This window comes from Mobula birostris, chromosome 12 (assembly GCF_030028105.1).
Source record: "Mobula birostris isolate sMobBir1 chromosome 12, sMobBir1.hap1, whole genome shotgun sequence".
In the NCBI taxonomy this organism is placed as follows: Eukaryota; Metazoa; Chordata; class Chondrichthyes; order Myliobatiformes; family Myliobatidae; genus Mobula; species Mobula birostris.
Genome location: NC_092381.1, coordinates 32,247,913 through 32,269,018, shown reverse-complemented (window position 1 = coordinate 32,269,018; position 21,106 = coordinate 32,247,913). Strand labels below are relative to the sequence as shown.

Below are 21,106 nucleotides of genomic sequence, written 5' to 3'. Positions count from 1 at the left end.
AGGAGGCATCATGCTGCAGCTAAGCTTGCATATTTAGAGCTATCACATAGCCATGTATGAGCAGAGCATGTGAGAAATACAAGTTATTCCACTGAATTGGTAAACTATTAATACTTCAAAAGCGAAAAACAGTCGCTAGAAATCCAACACAAGAAGAAAAACATTAATCAGGTAGCACCTTTAGGTTAGAAACTAATCTTGCAGGTTGATGACCTTTCATCAGAATAAATATAACACATGGTTTAAGTTTCAGAGAAAGTAAACAAGAACATAAGGTAAATCTGTGATAATATGGCAGATAGGAATCAGAATCAGAATCATTATCACTGGCATGTGACGTGAAACTTAGCAGCAGCAGTTCAATGCAATACATAATCTAGCAGAGAGAAAGAAATAATAAATAAAATAAAATAATAAATAAACAAGTAAATCAATTACATATATTGAATAGATTTTTAAAAAAGAGCTAAAACAGAAATACTGTATATTAAAAAAAGTGAGGTCAAAAAAAAATCACAAAAGAATGATGATAAAGGACAAATAAACTAACAAAAGGAGGGGAGAGTAACTCTCAGAACACTACTTCCTTATATCTCAGACTCCCGGCAGCTAGACCAAGGATTCTCTGTTTTGTTTTCAACAGAGAGCAAACAAGTTCCCAAAACAACTACATTCCTTCACCTTTGTAAACTTGTTCTCAAATGAACATTGCCTCCTTTAACTTTCTGCAGATAAAGATGTTAATATGGGGTCTCTATCAAACCCTCTCCCTTCCTATTGTCCAGGACATAACTGTATTTGTTAATTGTTTTTACAGAATTTTTGCACACTACTGTCTATTCTGTCTTTCCAGTTACCAAATAACACTTAATGCTACTGAACTAATACAAAGCTAAGTACTCTTATTTGGATCAGCCATGATGAAATGGTGGAGCAGATTCGATGTGCCAAATGGCCTGATTCTGCTCCTATAATTTATGGTCTTATTTCTGTTTCTCAGCCACCTTCCTATCTTAACCAACATATATATGTGCCTAAGACTTTTCCTGCTGCGTGTGAGTTGAAAGGAAAACTTGCAGATTGTGGTATTATCATGTGACTGGTGGCCTTGTCATTTCAGACAATACAGCTTGCTTGATCGAGAGGTTCAGCCAGAGAAACCGTGCTGGTATTGTAATACAGGTTGCAGTAGGCAATGAACACAGCCACAGCACAAGACCACATGAATAATGTGTTGCATCTATCCATGAATTACAAACAACCTCAGCAGCAGTAAAACTCCAACTCTCTCTGGATGCAACCTTATGAAGGATGGGCTGATTTTCTATTAGCTAATGTTACAATGATCTACAACAACAGGTGCTCAACACACCAGCTTAGCTCTCAAAACATCTTCTTTTAGTCTGTCAGTTAAAACTCATCCTTTTAAGTTAAGATTTACTCTTCCCTTCCAGATATTTGGCTTGTTCCTGGTTTCATTATTTATTGAAACAAGCACAATCAATTATTGCAAATGCTCCTAGTTTTTTAAGCCCAAATGTACAGTAACTAAAGGAAAAGAAAATTTTTCCCATGAGAATCCAAAGCAGGAGAGAGAGATCCAGAATTACCCAGTTTTGGCAAATTTGCTGGACTAACTGGAAAAAAAGAAAAGGGGATGATATAGCATTATACAAATGAAACTCCACTTTTCAAGAGGGAGAGAAGCAGAATAATGGAAATTATAGATAGACCAGTTAGTCTGACCTCCGGTTGGGGAGATCATTAGAGTCAATTGTTAAGGATGTAGTTTTAGGGTACTTGGCAGCACATGATAAAATAGGCTGTAGTCAGCATGGTTTCCTCAAGGGAAAATCTTGCCTGACAGATCTGTTGGAATTCTTTGAAGAAGTAACAAGCAGGATAGACAAAGGAGAATTGGTTGATATTGTGTACTTGGTTTTTAAAAAGCCTTTGACAAGGTGCCACACATGAGGCTGCAGAACAAGCTACAAGCCAATGGCATTACAGGAACAATTCTAGCATGGGTAAAGCAGTGGCTGATTGGAAGGAGGCAAAGAGTGGAAATAAATGGAGCCATTTTTCTGGTTGGCTGCTGTTGACTAGCAGTATTCCACAGGGGGTCTGCGTTGGGACCAATTCTTTTGATGTTATATGTTAATGATTTGGATGATTGACTTGATAGCTTTGTTGCAAAGTTTGCAGACAATATGAAGATAAGTGGAGGGGCAGGTAGTTTTGAGGAAGTAGAGAGACTACAGAAGGACAGAGACAGATTAGGAGAATGGGCAAAGAAGTGGCAGATGGAATACAGTGCCAGGAAGTGTACGGTCATGGACTTAGGGAGAAAAATGAAAGGGCTGATCATTTTCTAAATGGAAAGAACATACACAAAATCTGAGGCACAAAGGGATGTGGGAGTCTTTCTGTCAGGTTGAGGCTATGGTGGAGGAAGGCAAATGTGATGTTAGCATTCATTTCTTGAGGACTAGAATATAAAAGCAATGACGTAACGGAAAGCACTGGTGAGGCCTCACTTGGAGTACTGCGTAAAGTTTTGGCCCCCTTATCTTAGAATGGATGTGCTAAAACTGGTGAAGGTTCAAAAGAGGTTCATAAAAATTAAACGGCTTGTCATGTGAAGAGCGTTTGATGGCTCTGGGCCTGTATTCACTGGAATTTAGAAGAATGAAGGGTGACCTAATTGCAACCTATTGAGTGGCAAAAAACCTTAGTAGAGTGGATGTGGAGAGGATGTTTCCTATGATGGGAGTGTTTAAGACCAGATGACACATCCTCAAAATAGAAGGGTGTCCTTTTAGAATGGAGATGAGGAGAATTTGTTCAGCCAGAAAGTGGTGAATCTGTGGAATCCATTGCCACAGGCAGCTGTGGAGGCCAAGTCTTAATGTATATTTAAGGCAGAGGTTGATAGATTCTTGATTGGTCAGGGAATGAAGACATAGAGGCTAAAGACAGGAAACTGGGGATGAGGGTGAAAATGACTCAGCCATGATGAAATGGCAGAGTAGACTCAAGGGGTCAAGATGGCCGAATTCTGCTCCTATATCTTATGGTCTTATACTTTTATTCCACAATTCTATTAAACTCATGTTTACATGTTATCATATCAAATTTTCAGGTCAATGATCTCGAGGTTAAGAATTATATAAATTAATTTTTATATGATAACAGGGGAACATGAGTTTAATAGATTTGTAGAATAAAAGCAGATATTGACTATGACCATAATATCCAATTGATGTAAAAAAATTGTTTGAGATTTGCAAGAGGTGGAAGGATAGTATAGGGTGATGACAATATGGAATTGAGTTACAATCAGATCAATCATGACTAAATGACTTCCTAATTTGCACATTTGTATGTCCATTTCTAATCAATATTGGACCACTGGACGATGATGCTAGTGAGGTAGTAACTGGGGGACAAAGAAATGGCAGATGAACTTAATAAGTACTTTGCATCAGTCTTCACTGTGGAAGACACTAGCAGTGTGCCAGAAGTCTGTGAGTGTCGGGGAGCAGAAGAGAGTGCCATTGCTATTACAAAGGAAAAAGTGCTAGGCAAACTCAGAAGGTCTTAAGGTGGATAAGTCACTTGGACCAGACGGACTACATGCCAGAATCCTGAGAGAGGATGCTGAAGAGATAACAGATGAATTGGTCATGATCTTTCAAGAATCACTTGAATCTGGCATGGTCCCGGAGGACTCAAAAATTTCAAATGTCACTTCACTCTAAGGAAGGAAGGAATGCAAAAGAAAAGAGATTATAAGCCAGTTAGCCTAACCTTATAGGTTGGGAAAGTGATGGAGTCTAATATTAAGGATGAGGTTTCAGGGTACTCAGGGTACTTGGAGACTATTGATAAAATTAGTCGTCAGTATTGTTTCTGTAAAGGGAACTCTTGCCTGATGAATCTGTTAAATTCTTCGAGGAAGTAACAAGCAGGGTAGACAAAGGAGAGGCAGTGGATGTCATTTACTTGGATTTTCAGGGGCGTTTGATAAGGTGCCATCATGAGGCTGCTTAACAAGATAAAATCCTAATGCATTACAGGAAAGATACTGGCATAGATAAAGGAATGGCTGACAGGCAGGATTTAGATAATGGATTTGATGGCTTTTTGGCAAAGTTTGCACATGATAGAAAGATAGGTGGGAGGGGTAGGTGGTGCTGAGGAAGCAATGTGATTGCAGCAGGACTTAAATTGGAAGAATGGGTGAAAAAGTGACAGATGGAATACAGTGTTGGGAAATGTGTGATCATGTATTTTGGTAAAGTGTAGACTATTATCTAAATGGGGAGAAAATTCACACATCAGAGTTGCAGAGGGACTCCTCATGCTAGACTCCCAAAAGGTTAATTTAGCGGTTGAACCTATGGTAAAGAAGGTAAATGCAATGTTGTTATTTATTTTAAGGGGAATAGAATATAAAAGCAAGGAGATAATGCTGAGCCTATATAAGACACGAGTCAGGCCACACTTGGAGTATTGTCAACAGTTTTGGGCCCCATATCTCAGAAAAGATGTGTTGTCATTGGACAGAGTCCAGAGGAGGTTTGCAAGAATGATTCCAGGAATGAAGGGATTAACATATGAGGAGCGTTTGGCCTGTACCCACTGGAATTTAGAAGAATGCATGGGGATCTCAACGAAACCCACTGAGTGTTGAAAGAAGTAGATAATGTGGATGTGGAGAGGATGTTTCCCATGGTGGATGTATTTAGAACTGGAGGGCACAGCTTCAAAATTGAGGGGCTATTTTTAGAACAGAGGTAAAGAGGAATTTTTTTTTTAGCCAAAGAGTAGTGAACTGTGGAATGCTCTGCCACAGACTGTGGTGGAGGCCAAGTCCATGGGTGTATTTAAAGCAGAAGTTAATAGTTTCCCGATTGGTCAGGCCATCAAAGGATATGGCGAGAAGGCAAGTGTATGGGGTTGATTGGGATCTGGAGTCAGCCATGATGGAATGGCGGAACAGTCTTGATGGGTTGAATGGCCTAAATCTGTACCTATGTCTTATGGAATCAGAATCAGATTTAATATCACCAGCAATTGTCATTAAATTCATTAACTTTGCTGCAGCAGTACAATGAAATACAGGATAAATAAATACAGAGAAAAAACATAATTACTGTAAGCATATATATATATATAGATCTTTTAAACAGTTAAAATAAGTGTGCAAGAAAACATTAAAAATAAAGTAGTGAGGTAATGTTCATGGGTTCAATGTCTATTTAGAAGTTGGATGGCAGAGCAGCTACAACCTGTATCCACTCCATTTTGCCTGCTGACAACAGGTCAACAGCAAATGTAGTTTCTCTGGTTCCTCACTCTGCTCCAAACCATATGGAACTCGTAACTCAGAATGCTGCTCATTGACTGTAGCTCAGCGTTCTGCACAATTATCCCATCACACCTCATCAGGACCTGAGCCTCTGTACCTCCCCCTGTAACTGGATAGTCAACTATCTCTTTGTCAGACCTCAGTCAGAGGGGATTGGTGAAAACATCTCCTCACTGAGCATAATCACTGGTGTACTTCAGGGCTGCGTGCTCAGCCCCTTGCTCTGCGCCCTATGCACACGACTGTGGCTAACCAACTCCAATATCAACTTCAGATTCACCACCAATACTACTGTTGTTCGACGAACGATAGGTGGCAATGAGTCACCTGCGAGGGCTAGGCAGGTCACCAGGATGAGTCATGCCACAAAAACAACCTTTTGCTCAACTTCAGTGAATCTAGAACTGATTGCTTACTTCTGTAAGGTGAAGAAGAACATGCACCAGTCTACAATGTGGGATCGGTGGTGGAGTCAGCGACTTTAAATTCCTAAATGTTAACATATCAAGTAAAGGAGATGGAGCTAGCACATAGATGTAATCATAAGAAACGTTTACCAGCATCTTTACTTTCTTTGGAGGTTCAGGTTATCATCGAACACTAAGAAATTTCTACACAGTATTGTTGAAGATATCGTGACTAGTTGTATCATGGCCTGGTATGGCAGTTTCAATGCACAGAAACATATGAAGCTGCAGAGAGTGGTAGACTCTGCCCAATACATCACAGGGGGCACCGCTCAGAAAAGGAAATATCTATCAAGAAAGATCCCACCAGCTGGGCCATGCCACCTTTTTGCAGCTACCATCAAACAGGAGGTACAGAAGCCTGAAGACCTGTATCACGAGGTTCAATAAAAGTTATTTTCCTTCAAACATTTGGTTCTTGAATCAACTTGCAAAACCCTAATCCTGAGTCTATCAACATCTACTCTGACCACCTTGTTAGTGCTGTGTTTTCTTTTAAAATTGTGTATAATTTATGATTAGTTTATGTTTTTCTTGTGAATGTTGCTTATATGATCCTATATGCCTCAGGCTGCTAAAAGTAAAATTCTTATTGCACCTGTACATGCATACGAAAATAAACTCAACTTCTGCATTTTCAGCTGTTGAACCTTCTTAAACGCTAGCTGTGGCTCAGATTTCTCTCTAAGTTGTGGGTTTAAGTCCTATTCCAGATATGAGAACAAAATATTCTAGATCAGTGCTCCAAAATTTGGAGGAAATGTTACACAAAGGCCTGGTCTGGTATATCAATTGAAAATTAAAAATTGTAAAAGAGCAGAGTTCACCAGCAGTGTTTTGGCCAATATCCCTTAACCAACATAAGTGAAATTGATGACTTGGACTTTATCATATTTTTGTTTTTGAAAACTTGTGCAGTAACTGGCTGTTGTATTTTTCATTTTTATTTCATCATTGGCTGTTAAGCATTTTGGAGCAACTTAAAATCATGAAAAGCACATTACAAAGTCATAAAAATATTTTGCAAACTACAAAATGCACTCATCTATGGAGCAGCAGCATTTTAATGAAGCTTATTATTCATTGTTTTTGAACTAAGAAAGACGGTTGCTTATTCTTTAAGACTAATGTGCAGCTAAGGCAATCATTTTTCATGTTCTTTGCTGTATTTCTTCTACACAAAAACATTATTAACAAAAAACAAGATGGAAATGTCACATAAAAATGTACATAATCTGTAAATCCAAGCAATGTTTTGCAGAAATTACTTGTTTCACTGTCTTCTATATCCATACTCCTAATGTTTATATTGTAGCTACAGCTTACTGTCAAGGCAGATAAGCTTTTCCAAAATTGTTAGATTACTTTGAAAGCCAAACTCACATGATTGTTCACAATAAAACTAGCTGGTTTGGAATGCATCTTACTTAACAAATGAGTTTTAGAACGAATAAACATGTTATACAAAGCACTGAACTTGTTTTCAAAGGGATATGTTTCTATTGCAATAAAGTAGTTATCTACATCAATCAGATTTTTCATAATTATTGCGATAAAATTGATATACATTAATTAAGTTCTATTTATGGACTATTCTACAGAACGAAGGGTGCAATTCAGTTGAATAAACAAACACAGCTACACCATCAGCTAAACTTGTCTACCATTTTGACCATGTTGCCTACATTTCTATTAGCAATAGGCACAGATAAAAACAGAGAATTTAAAACTTACTGGATTGCATAGTCTTTGCAGAAATTATTTGTGTGAATGCTCCTAAACCATGCTCTGAGCGAGCTGCTAAACGGAAGTAGTAGGTTTTATCTGGCTTCAGTCCTTCCACAGTGTATGAAGATTTAGGGTCAAAGATTACATGTTCCTGTAAGGAAAATTCAGTGAGTCTTGAAAACATTAACTGTTCTTCTCTGTATTTTTCTTTGAACACTACCTATGTTGCACACTGCAAAGTATACGGCACAAGTAATAATTTGAGCTACATTAGATGTACAGAATGAGAAGAATTTACATAATACAACAATTTATATTGTTATTTACATAAACTACATGGTACCAAATTTAAATTCCTTAATCTTGGAAAATAAATAACAAATCTAATGCAAGAGAAGTATGTAGTTATAAGGATCTATAAAAGATTAAAAGATAAAAGATCAGTATCAAAACAACGTGAATTGCGTCGTTTGTGTCAAATCAAATCAGTGATGATGCGCTGGGTAGCCTGTAAATATTGTCGCACTTTTTGCCCACAACATACTATGCTTACTAGTACATCTTTAGAATGTCGGAGGAAACCAGAGCACCCCAAGGAAACCCATGTGGTCATATGGAGAATGTACAATTCTTTACAATAGCAGTGAGAATTGAATCCCAACTGGGAACTGCTGGCGCTGCAGAGCAATGCACTAACTTTTATGCTACCACACTGTCCTAATTTCATATAGTTATTTACACAGTACAGGACCTGATACCTGCTATTCTAATTGCTTTGTTCTGCACTGTTAACTCTAAAACGTAAAATCTACTAAAAACATTTTTGAAGTTTAAATGCACATCCATTAAACTTGCTTTGGTTGACACATCAATACTCCACTTCCCAGTTATTTTAGTCTTTTAACTGTTTTCACTTCTTAACAACCTTTTAAAAAAACATTTCGAAGTTTCTCACTACCAATTTATAACTTCATGACTGCAGGACCATTTAAGATAAAGAAATGTTTGTTGTTTTCCAAACATTTTCAAACTTAATGATGTGAGTTTACAAAAAAAAATAAACTATGTCATAGTCCTGCCCCTGTTTCATTTGCATTTATAAGGTCAAATCCCAGTCTCCATTGAAGTATATAATTGGGTGCCAATATGCAAGGTACAATTTGTTTTATCATGCACAGAGAAACATATAGTTCTAACACTAATCCAAAGCCCCCTACATTGGCATACATTGCTTTCATTAAACTTCCATCTCTAAACTACACAGGAATTGCTAGTAAAGCCATAATCATTCAAGCCTTTGCCACTGACTAACTCTGAGAACATCTTCCTTTCTATTTTCAGCCCCAAGAGATGTGGACACCATCATACCTCTTTGCCATCAACCTCCTCAGAATACACCAGTTCATATTTGAGTATTTTCTCTTGTTGACGCAACATCCAGGAGAGCACAATGCTGGTATCAGACTCTGCCTCAGCTTGGAACTCAGCAGGCTGAGCAGGAACTGTAGAAGAATGACATTCAAAGCAAAGAGAACAATTAACATTCAACCCAAGTATATTCCTTTTAGACATACAACTTTACATGTTAATTTTCTTGAATTTACCATTTAGTTAGCATAAACTTCAAACAAACAGTCCTTTATTAAATTATTTCAATTACCTTATTTTATTAACTATTGTTTTCAATACAGGAATGTAGGCTGTGTTTGACTACTGTTATTATTTGAACATGGAAGAAAAATGTGCTGGCTCAAAGGCAATTAACTGAGCAGTTACTTGGGACAGTTGAGAGGTTGAAATCTTGTCTTCATCCACTAATTCCACTTTAGGACCCTGGCACTGTGCTTTTGTACTCCTGATGAAATTCATGGAGCAGTGTAAACTAATCAAAATTTCCAGCTGTTAAGCTGAGAAATCTGCCCACTGAGTCAGTGGCAGGATACCCTGGAACAAGTAGTGGGGTCCAGTTGAAATTGGTGGGAAGAAACAACTGTCATACTTCAGTAAATAGACTTTCACACAGTACTCAACTATTTACATGTTTTTTATTGACGTTCACATTCAGTGTCAGTGACAGTTTTGACAGCAGCTTGGGTTCATGCTTTCCAACTGTAAAAGTCATTCTGGGAGTGCAGCCAGCCACCTATACAGGGTCTTGTTGATCCAGTGAAAGTTGACCACACTAATGTTAGTAGAAACAGACAGCTACCTATTTTCTTCACTGACACTATATGACCCAGGCAATGTTCTTTGGTTAGGATATCTGTAGCTATATATAAGCAATGAAAGCAGATATCACCTCTGGTAGGTACAAAAATCACATTTTTAACAAGTTTAGCCATGCCAATCTGGGGGGGGGGGAGGGAGGGGGAATATCATACATTGTTTTATCATGAAGAGAAGCATGTAACATGAATCAAGTCATAAATGCTAGAACAAATGTTTGAGCACAGACAACAAATATTCGTAGACCTTTTTGGTTTGGAAATTTTACAATGAAATTTAATCCTGTCCTCAAATAATAACTGAACATGACCTTCCAGTTGTCACTGGCTGGTAATAAGTAATGGGAATGTCTCCAAGTACATAATACAGAAGCCAATGGACATACCTGTACTAGGAAAAGTATTAACTTAATGACCATACATGAGATCATCTGCTTTACCTAGTCAGTAGCACACTTCTTCATGGGGAAAACACATGGCCTACCCCTGTAATTACAATATATGCGTGATATGAAAAATAAAAACAATTTTGCCCAATATAAATCAGATGACCCCAGTTGGGTGGCAAAAATGAAAGTACTAGTTGCACTCAATATTACCTGTTGTGAAATACAAGTTTTTAGTTCACTGGTTGTGGGTATCACTTAGTGCCCAACATTAATTATTTGTGAATTAAGTGGTTTACTAGCCATTTTAGCTGAAAAATAACCACCAACACTGTGGCTCCAGAGAGCAGCAGATTTCCTAATGAGAGACAGTGATAAACTAGATGTTTTTTTAAAAATGACAATCTAGCAGTATCACAATAATTGATGTCAGGTTTTAATCTCCAAATTTATTTAGTTAGTTGAGTTTAAATTCTCCATCTGTTGTAATGGGATTCAAAGTCATGTCTTGAAATCAATAATCCAAAGTCAATTGATTCTGGTTCAGTGGCTTAACCACAATGCAATTGCATCCTTGTAAGATCCTTGAAAATAAATTGAAAATGAGTCACCATTCTCTACAAAGGAAACTGCTTAGTCACTTAACTTTATGACAAGAATCTCAGTATTGCCCAGTAAAATCTATTATCTAATCCGATAGTTGTAACAGCAAAATACACTAGACAATTTGCAGTAATTCAGATGTATCCTACTGGAGAGTTACAACTGGTGATTAGATGATTGAAACCAGTTGTCTTGAACTTGAATTCCATCAAAAATGGAAGGGATTTTTAAATCAACCTGTGCTTTGTGGAAAATTAAATTGTGTACGTGCGTGTGTGTGCATATGTAAATATATAAATAAAACAGGTTACTATCTATTAATGCTACCAAAACATTGCGGTCATGGAGATTAATTGTCATCTATGCACTTAGGTTGAAAGTGAAATTTTTAATTAGCCATTGGTGGAAAAATTACGCAACTTACCTCCTTGTTGGGTTTTAACTTGTATTATATCAGATAGTGGTCCATTCCCCATTGAGGTGAATGCCAGTACCTGGATGCTGTACGTGGTGCCTGTTGTTAAGCCACTGATGGTGGTTAGATGACTATCATCCAAGTTATGCTTGTTCCACATATTCAAGGGCAACTTGGGTTCAGTTGTATAGTAGACCCGATAACCCCGAATCTGTCCATTGGGCTCTTCTGGCTCCTTCCACTGGATTAACATGGTACTGGCACTAAGCATACGTGCCTGAACTTTCAAAGGTGGGCTTGATGGAGCCTGTTCACCTGTCCGGGTTTCAACTATTTCACTAGGAGGTCCTCTGCCAATATTGTTTACTGCAATAATTCGGAATTCATATTCTGAGTATGGGCTCAGACCCCCAATGCTATATCTTGTGGTGGCGACCCCATCCACTTCTTGGAAAGGTCCTGCAGCGGATTTTGGTTTATATTGAATCACGTAGAATGGTATCATTTCCATATTTCCTGATTCCCATGTCAGTGTAACACTGGTAGCTGTTGTCTCTGTAACACTTGCCATAGTTGGTGGCTTTGGTAAAGCTAGAATGCACAAACAGTTATATTTAGAAGTTACTTGAAGGTGCAAAATAAACATTTAGATGAGTGAAATAAATAAATGTTACTTTACTAACTCAACGTATGGCTAATTACATTTTAAAACTAAATCAGTATCACAATGTAAGAAATCAGAGAAAAAGTGTCTTGAATATGAACTATACCTTAAACTGTACTGAAATAATTGCCTGACAAATTACCACTAACTGTTATGTTTCATTATTTCCATGAGGCAGAGATACAGGCCTTTCAGCCCATCGTCTTTTCAGACCATTAAGGATCCATTTATACTATGCTTATTTTTACTTTCCTCTCATTCCCACTATCTCTTCCCAGATTCTGCCATTTCCTACATACTAGGGGTAATTTACAGAGGCCATTTAAGGAAGTGTTTAGGACATAGGAGAAAACTGGAGCATCCAAAGAAAACCTATGTGGTTACAGGAAGAACATGCAAATTCCACAAAGATAGCAAAAAGAGGAAAAGATTGTTGCTCGAGCTTGAAAGGCTCAACAAGGTGTGCCACAAGTTAAGTGCAAATTTACTAATTCCTCTTAGAAAGAAATCCATGCACTGTAAATTGGAACATAGAAACACACAGCACAGGAATAGGCACTTCAGCCCACAATATTGTGCCAAACCAATCAGAAATCAAATAGCCAAATAAACTAATCTCTTCTGTTTTCACATTGTGCATATCCTTCCATTTTCTTCACATTCATGTGCCTATCTAAACATCTCTTAAAAAGTCCTTCATGTATCAGCCTTTACCACCATCCCAAGCAGTGCATTCTAGGCACCCACCACTCTGTGTACAAACTTGCCCCTCACATCCACTTTGAAATTACTTCCTCCCATCTTAAGTGCTTGTCCTCTGGTATTAAACATTTCAACCCTAGTAAAAAGGCACTGGCTATATACTCTATCTATACCTCTCAAAATTGTCATAAACCTCTATCAGATCTCCCCTCATCTGCCACCACCCCAGAGAAAACACCCTATCCACTTGTTTAGCTACTTTCAGAGAGCTATGAACTTGGACTCCACCACCCACCTACATTTTCATCCAGGTCATTTATCACAAACAGCAGAGGTCCCAGTACAGATCCCTGCAGAACACCACTAATGACACATCTCCAGCTAGAATAAGTCCCTTCGACCACTACCCTCTCTCTTCTATGAAGAAGCCAGTTCTGAATCTGAATGGAAAACTCACCATGAATCCCATGCATCCTAATCTCCTGGATGAGCCTCCCATGAGGCATCTTGTCAAACACCTTACTAAAATTTATGTAGACAATATCTACAGCTCTACCACCCTCATCTTCTCATCAAGAAACTGAATCAAGTTAGGAAGATACAACTTGGCCCATACAAAGCCACGCTCTCTCTCCCTAATTAGGCTATGGTTTCCAAATGCTCAGAAATCCCATCCCTAAGAATTCTCTTCAGTAACTTCCCTACCACTGATGTGAGACTCACTGCCTATAGTTTCCAGGATTACCCCGGTTCCCTTCTTGAACTAATGCTAGCAAGGAAGTTATTTTATCAAGTAGGTTAAACAAACAGCTGTGGCACATTTCACTTTTAGGCAAAGAAAAACATATACCAGAAAGGAAAAGTAGCACAATTCATGAAATAAGATGTACATCTAATTAGTGAAGGACCTCTTGTACGATACGATGGACTTTTGAGCTTAGTCTTCTGCGCTGATCTTGCACTTTATCATTTACCTGCACTGCATTTTTTCAGTTGCTCTTACATTATATTATGCACTGTTATTATTTTACCATATTCTAGTTTAATATACTGGATTAGGATTTGAACTGTATGAATAGCATGCAAGGCAAGTTTTTTACTGTGTCTTGGTATATGTAACAATAATAAACCAATAGTAATGTTGATACTATAGTCATATTTTTATTTATTTACCTTTAACCGTTATTTGTGCTGTTGCCTCAATGACACCCAATGAAGACATGGCAACACAAGTGTAGCTCCCAGATTCTTTGATATTAACCAGTTCCAGAACATTCCGCCCAACAGGCATATCTTCTTCTGGTGTCAATTCTACTGCTCCATTCACCCATTTCACATAGGGCATGGGTGACCCCACAGCTACACAAGTGAGGTTGACGCTGCCTCCTGGCATCACTTCATGGCTAGTGGGTGGGATAGAGAACCGCGGGGGGACACGGCGCACTGAAAAGGAAGATATTTCTGGTAGTAACACAAAATACCAACTCAGAAATATTACCATGCACTGAGCACAAGCTTCATCCACCCACCACACCAAAGTTTCTTTGTAAAGGACTGGTTGTTCCATTAAGAACACGAACTGCAGTAATAAAAAAGCTTGGAGCTAATGCCTAAATAATACAAGCACCAGGCAACAATGTTATAGTATACTGCAAATTAATCCTGTATGAAGAATAGAAGACTTCTACTCCATTTGGCATTTCTAATTGAGCAAAGAAAATATGCACTCCATTTGAATCATAGGCAGTATTTGTAAATGAAATGGCTTAGAATGTAAAATTGTTATCATTTATTTAAATGTCTATTTTAATTAAAAAGCAGCATTTGATAATAGTTTTAGTAATTTAAAATGCAACAGATTCTTTAGAAATTTAATGCAGGTTTCTGTCTTGGCTGCCTGGGTAGCATGCAGAAATAGCCAATTAATTCATGAGATATTTTGGATTTTTTTTATTTTTCAGGTCACCCTGCAGTACATAAGGAGGGAGTGAACTAGCAAACAGGAAATACCAGAGTGATCCAGTGATTTGCACTCCAGTTTAGCTTTTCTATAGGGATGTATTCTGCTACACTAAGCCTTGTAACTCTTATGAAGAGATCAGCAGGAACAATGAGTCCTACCATGTCATAAGCACAGCAGTATGTTAACTCCTCCTATTAACTTCACCTAAAAATTCTCTAAGTAAGTGAAACATTATTAATCGTGGAGAACATGCAATCACAAATGCAATAAGGAATCACTTTTCCAGAATCCAGAACACATTGGTCCCTGGAGACAGATATCTATACTTGCGCTCCTTCCGTATTGTTCTTACAATCAAAATATTTGTGAGGATCCGTATACAGTAGAAACAAGAATAACTGCTTAAAATATTGCATGCATTACATTCTTTTCAGAACTTAAAATATGCAAAGCTTAAAACTAAAAGATGCATCATTCATTTTCTTAAAGGAAAGGTATAATTTCAAGTGTTATTACTGCAGTTTCCAACAAAATATGTTTGTAGTGGGCTAGTAAATTGTACAAAAATGGCAGACTGCAGAACACCACATTTTATTTTCAACTCTTGAAACAGAATTAAATCTGTAAGATATTTGTAAAGATAGAAGCATGTGCATTACATCAACTAAATAGTAGGCAAATATGGTCATTTTAAAAAATAATTTTGCACCTGAAATATGTCTTTACAGATTTTCCGGTAGAATAAGAACACTATAATTTCATCTGGCAAGTAGTCATTTAACAGCAATGTAGTGGAGATGGGGCTGTTCTACCTGACCACCAATCACCCTGTAAATACCAGGCCAAGATAACTGCTTGCCACACTTGGCTTGAGTTACAGAGATAATCATCACCTAAAATTGGCCAGCACAGCCAGCTTCGTGTGATTAAGTTTCAGTCATAAGTGGTTCTCCCCATTCTCACTATAGGGGAAAATAAGAAAAAGAACTGTATCATTGTTGCCTATTCATAAAACTGAAAGCTGGGAATTAATCACCCATACTAAATCATCTTTCACTACAAGCTGCAAAAGGAGAAGAATCTTAAAATGTGGTGCACTTGCAACTACCAAATTCGCAAATTGGAATATCTTTGATAACATACTTTCTAAAAATTACAAAACTTCAGGTAAACCATCCTTCATAACACCCAATGTAATAGCTAACATACTGCAAGAAAAAAATTCAAAGCCAGTGGCTTCAATACATTAAAATGTTATTTAAATATAGATTATCCAAGAAAAGTGTTCTTTGGTACACATCAACATCATTTTGCTACAGTTACAGTGCCATGACCTTGGTCAATAGTAGGGCATTGTCAATACTATTTTGTCTGCTTAACACTATAATGACTGGCTTATATTAGCTGCAGTGTTATAGAGCTTCTCTGTTCTTCTCCATACTGACGTTTTGCTCCTGTTACTATTTAATGTGCAAGTAGTTACGGAGAATATCCCCGCCATTATTCATGGGAATGGAAATGGTTTCACGTGATGGCGATTTATCAAACTGAACATCTCCAGACTATTAAATGTTGATCACTGCAGTCTTGTTTAACAAAAATGAAACCGCTTTTGGATAATAACTTTGGAATAGATATTGAAAATGGGGAGTTCATTTTCACTGCACCAAAAATTGCAGTGACCAATTTACAAAAGCTTGCCACATAAGCTAAAAATGCAATGTGCTTACATACAATCATCATGCATCAAGCTAACAGCTCCCATGCAGTTTAATGCAAGAAGTTAAAGAATCAAAATAAAAGGGAACAAAGAGCTAAGTCAATGTGGAAATAAAACGGTTTGTACAAAATTTCACAGACATGACACACCATGCACTCGAATATCTCAGAATTTCACAGGGGCATATCTACATGATCAGATGTTTGCAATGGAACTGTAAAGCTATAAAGAATAGATGTTAAATATCAGAACTGGGATGGACTCATGCTATCACCGAATAATTTCTTATTTTATACTGCACATTTGCCAGCATTTACAAAGTTCCAAAAATGTAGACCAAATGAAACCTCAATAAAGATACCATGTAGAATTGGTATATTTTACACGATTATGCTTAATTGTGCTAGCTTTGTGTCAAAACCATGAACAAATAATATGTTCAAATTCTTATTTCATAATATTCTATTTGTGGAACCAATTGTAGTAACTGGCCTGCTGAGTTCCTCCAGCATTTTGTGTGTGTTAACTGGAAATAATTTGAGTTAATTATATGAATTTCCAACACCAGAACTGAGCAATCAAAACAAACATTATTTAAATGCAGAGAGCCTGGCAATGCAGAATTTATCATGCCTAATTTTATGAACCGATGGCCCTATGACAGCAACCAATCTTATCTCTGATCTCTACATATGTGATTCTACAATTACACTTGGGATGTAGAGGACGATCTACTCATGTTCTACCCAAAATAAATTAAACCAATAGAAAAGAAAATATTTTTACATAGAATTGAAGCCTCCACTATAACAGAAGTCTCTTATAAAAGCTGCTGCTAAAAATGAGACCATGATACAAAAGATCTGCTCTTAATAAATAAAACTGCCAGTAACTACAGAAAAAAAAACATAGGCATGGAAAAATGGGCATTAAACAGGCAAAAAAAAATTGCATCAAATAAACTAGTTAAAATTCAAAATATCAATGGATGAAGGTATCCTTACTCTGGACCTGACACAGAAGTGGAATCTAATTTGGGCAAGATGTCCAGCAAAACTATAGTCTTTATCTACTAGTTTAATCTGCTAACAAGCCATATTTTGTTCAAATTACACAGGTTGACAATTGAAATTCAGCCTTTTTCAATAACATCCATCCCAGTTCCAATTGAAACCAGGGTTCAACTGATACTGATGTCAGCACTGGGCCAATGCTAGGACATTATCTCATCTTGGCATTCTGTGCATAAGTGTACAGGAGGTACACTATTTTGAAAGTTTTCTAAAATTTTGGGGAAAAATTGCTTAATATTGTTTGTAAGCGTAAGTATTTTTAAAACTTGCATTACAAATGAGATACTTCCAACTATAATTGATAACTTCGTCATCACTAAGCTGCTGAAGCCTTTTATTTTCAATCCTTCATGTCCGCACTTTCCAACTTCTATTTAACCTTGTCACCTAGCATTGGTAGCAAGAACGTTTCTGAATGGAGACTGCAGCAGTGATGCTTTTATTTGTTAGACGTAACATTTACTTGTTACATAAAGAACAAAAGGCAGGCAGAATGTTGGCAGGCAGAACTCCAAATATTTCATGCAAGAATCTATTAAGCACAAATTCACAGAAGAAAAATAAAGAGAGAGAAAATAATAATTTAACATGCACTGACAGATTCACATAACATTAGCATTGAGCATATATTGATTACTCTGTCACTTTCAAGCTGGTAGCTGATATGTTTAATGGCTTTAAATTAGGCCATTATTGGTTCTATAGAGACCTCAAACTATGCTGTCAGCCAAGAGACAATAAAAAAGTTATGTAAGCACTCTTTAAAAAAGATTGACATCACTTACACTTGGAATTAGATTTTAAATTGATGACTAGAAAGGTGGAAAGCACTGATGTAGCCAACAGTGATATGATCCAGTTACAAGTCCAGTTTTCCTCCTTCATTTTCACACTCTCCAATAAGAAGGAAATAAATAGAAAGAAAAAAAGAAAATCTAAACTACTAAATGTATCTAAACACCTGAATAACTAGGACAAATGGATGTGCAGAAAAGAACTAAGTTTGAATCTTAGCTAGGGTGTATTTATGTTGCTCTGAAAATTTTGTTACAATGGGTATTTTCACAACTTTGCAGTCACAGTTTCATTATTTACGAAGATCTGAAATAAATGGCGAATGATGAAGCAACAGGGGTTGCCACTTATCTCAAAGATTGCTGCCCACAAAGATCAGTAATCGCTGTGGTGAGAAGTTCCTCTAAAAGATGTGACTGGCTGTAAAATACTTTGAGGTCCTGTAAGCAACATGAAAGACACCACCTAAATTTAAATCTGTTTTCTTGATACAAAAAACTTAGATATTCTGGAAATTTTATAGTGGTATTGGTTTATTAATCATTCAAAACTCGTATTACTTTAAGGGATTTTCCTTTAATTCTTTGTGAAAGGTTGCCTGCAAAGCAGCTTGGCAGATGCACAAGGAAAAACACCAGTCCTACAAGTGCCTACTTTTCTTCTGCATTCTTGGGACTTGGTTCATATTAAAAGAGACAGACAGATTACTGTTGAAACACAATGGTGACCATCAGGATTACTCGGATGTAGAAAAGGAGCCCATTATCATCATTGTGTGTTACAGAGTTATTACAGAGACAATAAAGAAATGGAAGAAATGGGCCAAAGGGGGGAAGAAAAAATTGCTGGAGATAAGATACAACTGGTGTAACAGAGTGGATTGTTAGGCCAATTCAGAAACAATTAAGAGGCAAATATGTGCAAAAGGACCTCCAAAAATATTAATAAACCAACTTCAGACTTTAGAAAGAATCAATTCACATTATAGACACGAGAAAGTCTACAGAAGCTGGAAATTTACATCACAGAATGCATTTCATGGCATAAGTACTTTCCAGAGGTTCTCAACACTCATCAAGAGAACCTCTTTTTTATTGACCAATTCAATTTCCTACAGAAAACATGACACAAATAAGCCAAGATCTTTAATACATATGGTTTCTGATTTGATATTTTAAGGCTCAACACTTCTCCAAAATTTAAATGATCAAACCATGGTTGCACAATTAAACCAGTGAGTATCACTTAGAAAGTAGAGTAAAACTACTTAAGAGGGCTTTGCATTTTAACTCAATTCTGAGGTCTTTCCAAGCATGTGAAATATTTGTTTGACAAAGATTCTTTTGAAACCAATTAAAATCAAAACATTGCCCTGATGTGTATATGTATGCATTACAAAATCTGGGATGGTTTTTAAAAAGAGGAGTTAAACTCCTTATGAATCCATAAATTTGCCCCATTTTATACTATTTTAATCTCTATTAGAATATTTCAATCAAATTGCCATAGCATTTCACATCAAGGGAGCTGGACAGAAATGACTGATTATTGTTAAAGAAATTATGGTGTATAAATAAAATCAGATTCAGAAATTTGTTTGTTTGTAAGAAACTACAACATTTTTAAGTAAAATCTCAGAACTCGTTTTTTTAAAAGCCCCAACTGCTTGGTTTAAGAAGGATTACATTTCAAATAATAATAATACCATTGTAGCTTCTAGATAACAGCAGGTGGTGTATAAGTAAAATCTCCAATTAGATATTAAGGGGAAAATACTGCAGGTGCAGTTTCACTGTTTTTCTCCCCACAAGTATAGCCTAATCTGAATATACCAATATTCTTTTTTCTAAATTTACCAATGTATGATTATTTCTGCTAGCATCTATATTTACAATTCATATTAACTTTTAATGCTCCAGAATACTATTTTAGGAACTAGATTTGTTTGTGTTAATAGCAGTTCAATTTCTGAGCAAGCTGATACATGTATGAAATAATAGGATTTGGTATGATGAGAACATGAAATCTGAGCAAAAATATAAAAGCATTTTTAAAAGCTGATTTTCAATCTGGGATTCGAGGATGACTGCTTCAAAATAATGCTCATGCAGCTACCAACTGTGAAAGAAGCAGAGCGCAAGCAGTTGAGATTCTCCTCGTGGCACATAGCAAAGCCAGTGATTGAGAACAGAAATCAACATTATCATGCAGCACGCTGACACTTCCATAAGGTTTTAAAGACACTTAAGCAGAAAGTCATTAGATTCCAACAGGTAGGGCTGGGCTGTGACTGGCAAGGAACCAGAAACCCCAGCTCTCCTCTGTCTCACTACAGGACAATCCGTTTGGCGTGGCGTAGATGGATAAGAAGTGAAAGAGACCAACCTTCTCGCTGATCTGAGAGATGAAGGGTTTGATGGTAGAGTGCAATGAGGATGAGGAGGGAATAAAAAGACAAGGAAAAACACAGAGAGTAAAAACAGGCCAGGCTTCATCAATCCTCTCAGCACTGAAAAAACAAGACAAGACAATAGCATGGTGGTTTTCAGCTTCACACACACATGTGCGCACACACACACAGACACGCACACACGCTCACACAAAAAAGCACAAGATTAATTGTTTTTGAATAATGATATCATGTGTCACACACCTGAAAAAATTACCCAATTCTGTACATGAGGATATTTAACTTTACAATTACATTTGCTGGAAGGGAAAGTAATTATGAAATACTTAAATAACACACAAATAAATTAATTCTGGGCTGGGAAGTGCTATGTAGACCTCCATGGTTTTAAAAAAATTATGAGGCAACTACTTCAGCAAATGGGATTTACTTACAGCATATCAGGCAGCACACACACAGATCTTTCCAACTTGTAATATTATCCCTTGTTTTAAAAAGTTATAAAAACAGTAATTATAAATAAATTTGCCCATTTTTGTCACTAAATGGCAGGCTTTTAATCATGATTGGAATTTCACTGT

The 21,106-nt window shown here is 36.9% G+C and overlaps 1 protein-coding gene across 4 annotated transcripts in view; it reads right to left on the bottom strand.

Moving 5' to 3' along the window:
• ptprfa (protein tyrosine phosphatase receptor type Fa) overlaps positions 1 to 21,106 on the bottom strand; it is a 358,686-nt gene that overhangs the window by 129,185 nt on the left and 208,395 nt on the right. For all 4 annotated transcript variants that reach the window (XM_072273546.1, XM_072273548.1, XM_072273547.1 and 1 more), the window contains exons 7-10: positions 13,738 to 14,007; positions 11,208 to 11,789; positions 8,938 to 9,071; positions 7,576 to 7,720 (exon numbers count right to left, since the gene is read on the bottom strand). In XM_072273546.1, the coding sequence (XP_072129647.1) occupies positions 7,576 to 7,720; positions 8,938 to 9,071; positions 11,208 to 11,789; positions 13,738 to 14,007 (1,131 nt within the window). The remainder of the gene's footprint in view (positions 1 to 7,575; positions 7,721 to 8,937; positions 9,072 to 11,207; positions 11,790 to 13,737; positions 14,008 to 21,106) is intronic.